Source organism: Oryzias melastigma, linkage group LG2, assembly GCF_002922805.2.
Source record: "Oryzias melastigma strain HK-1 linkage group LG2, ASM292280v2, whole genome shotgun sequence".
Taxonomy (NCBI): Eukaryota; Metazoa; Chordata; class Actinopteri; order Beloniformes; family Adrianichthyidae; genus Oryzias; species Oryzias melastigma.
In genome coordinates, this window is record NC_050513.1 from 19517851 (window position 1) to 19527371 (window position 9521).

The window sequence follows — 9521 nt, forward strand, 5'->3', positions numbered from 1 at the left end:
AAATGTTTTCCTACCAAGAAACTTGAAACAGTTGTGCACTGTTTCTCATTTGTAGCAATTAAGTTATGCTACTTGAAAAAATAAAGTCGGAAAAGTAAGTAATCACATTTTTGTCAATTTTTTTTAGAAAATACTCTTCATGATGATTTATATGTTACTGTGATATAAAAGAATTTATATCGTGAAATACAATTTTTTCAATAAAGCCCAGCACTACTTCAGTGAATTAAAAGGGACATCAAATATACACCATTACCAAATTCGAGTCCCTTTGTGGTCCAAGTTTAACTTGGTTGAATTAAATTAGCATGTATTTTGTACATAGTCCAAAATAAGCATATAGAAACTTGTGTAGCAACCGTGAACATGAACTCAAAACACATATGTACGCGCGTTTCAGGCTCCAAGTAAACGAGACTTTTGATGGGAAGTGGTCGCTTACGATTGATGTGAACGTAGCTTAATCGTTACTCAAGGTTAGTATCACTCGTCTTTCCCAATTTGAATGGTTACAGTTTATTCAACACGATGGACTATTCTGTAACTATCAATTTTTACATTTTTATTTTAGTCAAAATTATTATCATCTTCCTCTGAAATTATGTATTTTGGTCTACTTTGGTAAATTGTAAATTCCAGATGTTGTAAGAAATATCTCTTCATTGATGACTAAACACTAAATCTATGTTAACGTGTCATTTTATTTATTCAATTATGCTAAATTATTGTTAAATGATGTTAAATGTGAGTAAACTCTGGTTGTTGGGGACATTTAGGAAAACGTTTTTCCAGGTAGAGACAATAAACCCACTCCCTGAAACAACAGGAATGAAATGATATGGCTGCTATGAACCTTCACTTCCATTTCAATAGAAAAGCAACATTTTCAACTTTACCATTTTTGAAGGATGGAGAAAGTGGGGCTATTTTGATGTCAAACTGTGGCATAAAGCAATGGATTGTTCTGCAAACTGTTGAGAAATATAACCTTTTATGATCTACCCAATGGAGTAGTTGATGAATGAAAATGAAAATGCTTCCTATAGGGAGTAATGGGAGGAGAGTGACTTCCTGGGATGATGCTCTGAGTAAATACGATTGTTTGTTGGAGACGCCGTCTAATCAATCCCAGTTTTATCACCATGCCAGCTTCTCCGGGTAGAGACATTAGGTAGGGCCTCACGGTTGAACAACCGTAACTCTTAAAGCGTTAACGCAATTATCGTAATTCAAACAGATACTGAAGCTGAGAAAAGCAGCTCTGCGCCGATATGAAACACTTTACACTAATGTTTACGTAGGCAACTGAAACAGCTGATATTTGACTGTGACAAAAGTGATTTTGCGCCAGTATGCAGATTTTCTCCACGACAGAATATTTTGGAATTACATTAAACACATAAACGAAACAGCAGTTCAAAGACGTGTTATTTTGTTGTTGTCGAGAACATTTCCGACATTACAAAACTTTGACTTAGCGTATCTTTTCAGCCATTCATGCAATTAATGTAATTCTAACAAATACCAACGTAAAGAAAAGTGACTTTGTGTCAATATGCAACACTTTAAAATCAGTAAATCAAAACTAGCGTATATGAAACACCTTACAAAACGAATTTTTATAAAGTTTACCCTTTTACATTAGTATATATCCATTTATGTTAGTTACACTTAAAAAAATGTAAAGTATTACTAGTGTAAAATGCTACAGGCGTAAAAAGTGTTGATTTACACAGATATACAACACTTTAATAATGTAAAATTTCAGTAATTTTATACAGATATATCTTTACGCTGCTCTTTGCCTAATAAATACTTTAAAGTATTATTAACGTAAAGTATCGCTAACTTTACATTAAAATATATGCCTTTACGCAAGTAACATTTCAAGATGTTACTAAAGTAGTCTTAATAAAGCATGTTATGTCAATGTGCATCACTTCACATTAGTAACACTTAAGTTTTACTAATGTAAAGTAATATAAACGTGTTATATTGATATGTATCTCTTTACGTTATTAATACTTTGCATCAAGCGTTCCTAAGGTAAAGTGTTAATAATGTAAACTGTTGCTTTACATAAATATGCAACATTTAACAAATGTAAAGTTTTAGTAACTAAACAAATATCTCTTTATTTTCATGACCCTTTGCATAGTTAATATTTTTACGTATCACTAATGTAAAGTGTCACACAAATTTTACAACAATATGCCTTAATAGTAATATACTGTATATGCCTTTATGCAGGTAACACTTCAAAGTAAATAGATAGAGGTTTATTCATAACTTTGAGTTTGTGACACTTTACATTATTTAAGTTTTGTATAACGGTAAAACCTGCATGAAATTGGCTGATTTTCATTCACTGAATAAATACTACACTTCAGAATCCGCTAGAAAGGTAACTGTACACAGTTGAAGAGTCATGTTAGTTGAAAGAATGTAAAAAATGAAGCGAAATCTATGGTGTTAAAGGGTTGAACAATTTTGCTATATGATATTTGAAAATTATTCAAAAAAATGGAAAGGTATTTGTAAATAAAACAACCGTCTGTAGATTCTTACACCTCTGATCATTTGAGAGTTTCTTCAGACCTATATTAGTCAGAATCACCATTTCTAATTGTTTTTTTCTCTAAAAATTTGCAACAATTGATAAGATAACTCGAGTTAAGGACATACATTTCCACTGATTGACAATCAGAGTCACATCATCATCATACTATCGTTCCCAGAGAGTGAGGTTCTGTGGATCTGGAGTTGCTGAGAGAATGAGAGGCCGTCTGTGTCCACATACAGGTCAGAGGGAGTCGCCTCTAAGGTTCTAACCATCAAACCACAACTTAGCGTTGTATTACAAAAATATTTTCATTGCACATTTAAAAGATTCTAGTCTTTTCATCCTACATTTTAAACTTAAATACAACAAGAAATTAAAAAAAAAAAATGAAGCTAAAGAAACACTCTGTACTCACCGCTGACCCACGTGGCCTCGGGGTCGTGGACGCTGAACTCCGGTTGGTACAGGTCGGCCACGGTCAACCTGGACTTGCTGCTCTCCGGAAGGTCGGCTGGGGACAAACCAAAGCGTTCAGTCCAGAACTCAACGTCTGGGAAGAGTTTGTGAACCCTGCGGATACGTACTGGGTGTGAGGAGGACCACGGACAGGCTGATGAGGGAGCAGACCCCGACGATCACCAGGAGGGAGATGGCGATTCCCTTCCAGTTCCTCTGAGGGGGGCTGACGTCCACGTACTCCTGCAGACAAACACGGTTTTGGTCTTCAAGAACATTCAGACTTGATAGGGTTTGGTCTTAGATCTGCTCGGATTTGAGTTCTTGTCTAATTCTCTTAAAGAGTATGCCACCAAAACAAAACAAAAAAAACTAGAAAAGTTGCATTATCTGCGATAATGCTAATGTGAATGATTTTTGTTGAAAGTAGTCGCTGAAGATGATGAAGCTTTTTGCTGAAAATACATAAGCTATTTGCAAAATGTTAAATTTGATTAAAAAAAACTAGCAATTTAGTTTAAGAACTATGAAACAGTGTTGAATTTGACAATATTTCTGAAAAGAAATTTGTAATAATATTGCTTAAAAATCCCTTAATACATGTCAAGTTTGCACAAATATTTATTGTGATGCTTAAATGCTGGCCAAACTTCAAATTAGCCCAAAAAACGTATCCAATTTATCCAAAAAAGCTAGCACGTTGCTTAAATACTAGCTAAACTCCAAAATAGGTTTAAGTTCCTCAGTAAACTAAATTAGTGAAAAACATTAGCCCATTCCTAAAATATTAGCTAAACTCCAAAAATGTTAGCCCGTTGCTAAGATAGAAGCTAAACTCTGAATTATCCTAAAATTCATCAGTAAATAGAATCACTAAAAAATGTTAGCATGTTGCTAAAAAAAAAAAAAAAAAAAAAGCCAAACTTTAAATTTGTCTAACAAACCTCAGTAAAAAAATAAATTAGCCAAAGATAGTATCATGTTGCTAAATTAGAAGCTAAGGCTCCAAAAGAGCCTAAAACTCCTTAGTAAACTAAATTAGTCACAAACGTTAGCCTGTTGCTAAAATAGAAGCTAAACTGTAAATTAGCCCAAAATTCCCAGTAGATAACAAATTGCCAAAAACTATAGCATAAAAACCTCAGTAAATGATAAATTAGCCAAAGAAAAAGCTAGCTTGTTGCTATACTAGCTAAACTCCAGAGTAGACTTTAATTCTGCAGTAAACAGAATTAGTCAAAAACGTTAGCATGTTGCTAAACTAGAAGCCAAACTAAAAGTTTGGGGAAATTACAATGAAAAAAATTAGAAAATTGCCAATGAATATATCTTAAAGGGTCGTTACTAAACTAATCAAAATTTTGAAATTTTAAAATGTATTTCCTATGTGGTATATTTTTCTCAATATTTCAAAAACTATAACGTTTATAAATACCAGAAGTACAAGCAGTATTGTCCTGAACGAGCTGAACAAAGATTGCTGAAACCACTGAAGTGTGATTGTGTTTTTACATGCCCAAAAATGTACGTAAAGGAGCAGGAGGACCACTAATGTGTGAATGCTTACTAAGCATTCTCACATTAAATAAGAGGGCGGAGCTTATCCACAGACAGAACAATATCAAAGTGGTCAGCTTTCATCTGCAGTTTCCAGATGTTTATCAGAGGCGAGAGGCTTGCATCACTGCTCACTGCAGTCTCTGCTAATAAAAGTTTAATTCGCAGACAGGAGGATAAAAAAATTCTTTTTTTAAAGTGATGCAAGCTCGGAATTGGAGAACGTGCGCTCGGAAGTTTCCAGGGGCGCCGCTGCAGGGGGTGGCAGCCGGCCGTTTCCGTTAGAAACATCACTGCGTCAAAGGAAAGACCATCATCTTTTGTGTCTTCAGCGGAACACCACAACACTGGGGGATTGAACTGCAACCTGCATGGCCGCTGCACGCCTGAGCCTTTTTTTTTTTTTAAATTTGCTGCTTGAACTCCACTGAGAATGATTGTTTGACCCCCAGGTTGCATGAAAGCCCGCCGGGTCAAACGTCACGGCTCGATTTTCTAGGTTTCTGGTACAAACAGCTCATTTCCAGCTGGAGTTTCTCCTTTTGCTCCGCCCACCAGGCGTAGAGTTCTGATCCGAGTGTGTCGGCTGCACAGATATCAATGCTGCTTCCGTTTTTATGAGGAGAATTAAGAATGAAATCACATGAAACATGCAAGCGCCGCCTACAGAAACACAAGCTAGGGCTTTGGAAACAGACAGCAGAGGGTTCAATCTGGATTACTGGACGACAGATCTGATCAACATCATTCCTGTCAGTAAAGGTTACAGCTGCAAACCAGAAATCCCAGGAAAAGTGGGAAAAATGAGCCGCGGAAGCTCAGGTGAGAGCAAGCAGATCCCTGTGGCTGGATTTAAGGAGCTTCACTGTTGGAGGTGATGGAAGCGGAAGCTTCTGGATGATTCTAGACAGAACTAAATAACGCTCATTGAGATCCTAATGAAATGTTCAGTTCAAATAGTTGTTTTATGACCACGGAAAAATTTAGACAAAACTGGAAGTAAAAATATGTAGTAAAACAAAAGGAAACTAGATGAAGTAGAACAAAAACATCCACATGGTAAAAAAATCCATAGAACTAACAAAAGAAAATGTGCTTTGTATTCTTAAAATTTTTTTTTAAATATCTTAAAAAAAAAAAACTGCGAATCATTAGGTAAAAACATTGATTTGTTCAACAAATTAAATTAAAAAACCACAGTTTCCAAAACAACTGCGAAGAAAATGCTAAAAACGTAGCTATTAAAGCGGGAAATGCGGAGATGTCGCAAGAAAATGCGAATGTAGCGAGAACGTGGAAATGTCGCAAGACCAGACAGATGTCGCAAGAATTCGGAAATGTGAGAACGTGGAAATGTAAGCATAGATGTCACAAGAACACACAGACGTCGCGAGATACTGAGAGAACACACGTCACGAGAAGGCAGAAATGTTGTGAGAACATGGAAATGTAACGAGAACACATGTCGCAAGAATGTGGAAGTGTCGCTAGAACGTTAAAAATGTTGCAAGAATGTGGAGATCCCACAAGAACTCACAGATGTCGCGAGAACGTGGAAATGTCGCGAGAATGTGGAGACCCCACAAGAACTCACAGATGTCGCGAGAACGTGGAAATGTCGCGAGAACGTGGAAATGTCGCGAGAATGTGGAAATCCCACAAGAACTCACAGATGTCGCGAGAACGTGTAAATGTCGCGAGAATGTGGAGACCCCACAAGAACTCACAGATGTCGCGAGAACGTGGAAATGTCACGAGATCGTGGAAATGACACGAGAATGTGGAAATCCCACAAGAACTCACAGATGTCGCGAGAACGTGGAAATGTCGCGAGAATGTGGAGACCCCACAAGAACTCACAGATGTCGCGAGAACGTGTAAATGTCGCGAGAATGTGGAAATGACGCGAGAATGTGGAAATCCCACAAGAACTCACAGATGTCGCGAGAACGTGGAAATGTCGCGAGAATGTGGAGACCCCACAAGAACTCACAGATGTCGCGAGAACGTGGAAATGTCACAAGATCGTGGAAATGACACGAGAACATTGAAATGTCGCGACAACATAGAAATGTCGCAAGAACTCACAGGTGTCACGAGAACGTGGAAATATCGCTAGAAGATGGAAATGTTGCGAGAACTTGGAAAAGTCGCTAGAACTTACAGATGTCGCGAGATTGTAGAAATGTTGCAAGAACATAGAAATCTTGCGAGAACGTGGAAAACGTCGCGAGAACTCAGATGTCACGAGAATGGGGAAACGTCGCAAAAACTCAGATGTCGTGAGAATGCGAAAACGTAGCAAGATTGTAGAAATGTCGCAAGAACATAGAAATCTTGCGAGAACGTGGAAACGTCTCGAGAACTCAGATGTAGCGAGAATGGGGAAACGTCACGAGATCATGGAAATGTCGCAAGAACACACGTCGCAGAAACATGGAAATGTCGCAAGAACGATAAAATGTTGCAAAAACATGTTTTTAGAACGTGGAAATGTCGCAACAACACACGTTGCGAGAAGGCGAAGATGTCATGAGAACGCAGAAATGTCAAGAGAACGTGCAGATTTCGTGAGAACGTGGAAACGTCGTGAGGATGTGGAAGTGTCGCGAGAACGTGAAAGTGTCGAGAGAACGTGGAAATGTCAAGAGAACGCGCAGATGTCGAGCAGATGTGGTGATGTCGTGCAAACACACAGATGTTGCAGGACTGCGCAGATGTTGCGAGAACACGCAGCTGCTGGCAGAGGAGCAGCTGCAGTAGCACAGTTGGGAGGTGTTTGGGCTGCAGAACGCTCCAGGCTAAAGCTTCAATAGAAACGGACTGAAGGGACGTCTGCCCTTCAATATAAAAGCGTGAGTAATGCAGAGGGGTGGGGGTGGGGGTGGGGGGTCTTGAGTGTACTTTCAGTCACTGGGATGCATAAATGCAGCACCGAGAGAAGCTGGACTGACTAATACAAACGCACGCCCTGAAAATATCCACTTTATGCAAACAGAACAAACAAAAATCATCATTTAGATTCTTTTTTTGTCGACGTTTTCAATACAAAACTAATTTCCTTGGGCTGACAGACTTCACATGGAGATTCCACACAACAATTTGCACTAATAAAACGAGGATTACACAAAAAACAAACACAGAATCAGTTTTGTGCCTAAAGAAATCCAAGAAAATTTGAATATTTATGCAATTTTGGTGGATTTCACAAATCCATATAAACAAAACAATAAAAATCAAAATAATTGGTTGTTATTCCTGTGAATATAGATGAAAAATTTACCAAAACATGTCGTTTTTTGTAGGGATTTTTTCTTAAGATGTGAATTCCAGTCCAGAATACAAATGTGTTACAGTGAATCCACAGCTGCACTCATTTCTAGACAATATTTATATATTTTTAACAAGAAACTTGCTTACAATATGCTTCAGTGTTGTGGGATTGGTCACAATATGCAGTAAAATAAGCCCATAAAACACATTTTATGACCATTGTTTAAAAAACATAAAATTCAACAGGAAGTAGTTGGTTTTACGCCATTAAAGAAGTGTTTCGCTTTTATCCTGCTAACCAATCAGCTGTAATAAAACAAAAACAAAAAAATTAACTCTTATTTTGAGATCTTGAAATTCCCAACCCTTTCTTTTGACGTTTTGATTTGCCGTCATTTATTATCAGTTTATTATCATTTATTATATACATTGTTTATCCGGAACGATTCTGTCTGACTGGAGGCGGGACTGTCTCATTCTGACCCCTCCCCTTTTTTTTATTTTCTAAGCATTTCATCGCTAATTCCCAGAATGCTAGCTACATCAGTTTGTGGGATCAGAGAGATTGAGGGACGCTCTTTAGCGGAGAGCAAACCCGACAATTTAACCGGGAGCGCGCGTTGCATTTGATGGGGTCAGCACAATTTTTTGGTTTGTTTTAGTCCCGCCTCCAATCACGTTCAAGCTTTTTGTGTTGGTGAGGAAAATTCAAAAGAAAAAAAAAAATTTTTTTTTATTTTATAAGAGCCACAAGAAGCATTTGTTGGTCCGTCGAAACTCATAACACTCAACATGCTGATCCCGCCAAAATAAAACTGTTGTTGATGGAAACGGTCTAAAAAATGTGAAATTGTGTAAAACATGCAATTTTATTGTTCATAACTACTTTCCTCTATTTAAAAAAATGACATTTACATTTTTAAGCAAAAACTAACGTTAAACCAAAAACTACTGTAAGCTAATGAATATTTGTTTAATTTTACACGCTAATTAGCTTTATTCTAGCACTAAACTTCTTGCTGCACTTTTTGTTTTTTACAATTTTGCAACGACATTCATACTAAAAACCCAAATATGATCTGACTGAGCAGTTAAAGACAATAGGCTGAAGCCAAAATACATGGAATCTTCAAAATAAAAAGGTCTTTATAGTCAGGCGTTAGCAAAGAAAAAAAAAGTCTGTCTGGGATCTTTAACGAACTGCCCAAATTGTTATCTTTAATCTTAAAATGCGGGCGACAGCAGTTGCAAAATATGATAAAAATAATTTTAAGACATTTTTAGAACTGAAACTTTGAGGATTAAGCTAAAACCTGGAGGGAAAATGTCTGCAAATTAACCCAAAACAGAGAGAATATTTGAGAAAATTAGCTTTTTTTTTTAAATTGAGGCATAAAACACAGAAAACAATAAAAAACAGTTTCAAAATAAAAGGGCATGAATGGTAGATTGTAAAGAAAAATCCTCACAAGGAAAGAGAAAAAAAACGATGAAAAATATCGCTGCTCTTCAGTCTTTCTGGTGAAGAGTCATGAGTACATTGAACAACTGCTAAAATAGATAGGACTTTCAAAATAAAACGCCTTTATAGTGAGGTGTTAGCCAAGTAAAAGTCTTTCTGGGAGCACCAGATAATTTTCTAATTATGTTTCCTTTGACTAACTGCCTACAT

General features: G+C 37.0%; 1 protein-coding gene across 4 annotated transcripts in view; it reads right to left on the bottom strand.

Moving 5' to 3' along the window:
• LOC112156608 (inactive dipeptidyl peptidase 10) overlaps positions 1-9521 on the bottom strand; it is a 122633-nt gene that overhangs the window by 72004 nt on the left and 41108 nt on the right. For all 4 annotated transcript variants that reach the window (XM_024288844.2, XM_024288845.2, XM_024288841.2 and 1 more), the window contains exons 2-3: positions 3148-3262; positions 2979-3074 (exon numbers count right to left, since the gene is read on the bottom strand). In XM_024288844.2, coding sequence (XP_024144612.1) covers positions 2979-3074; positions 3148-3262 — 211 coding nt within the window. The remainder of the gene's footprint in view (positions 1-2978; positions 3075-3147; positions 3263-9521) is intronic.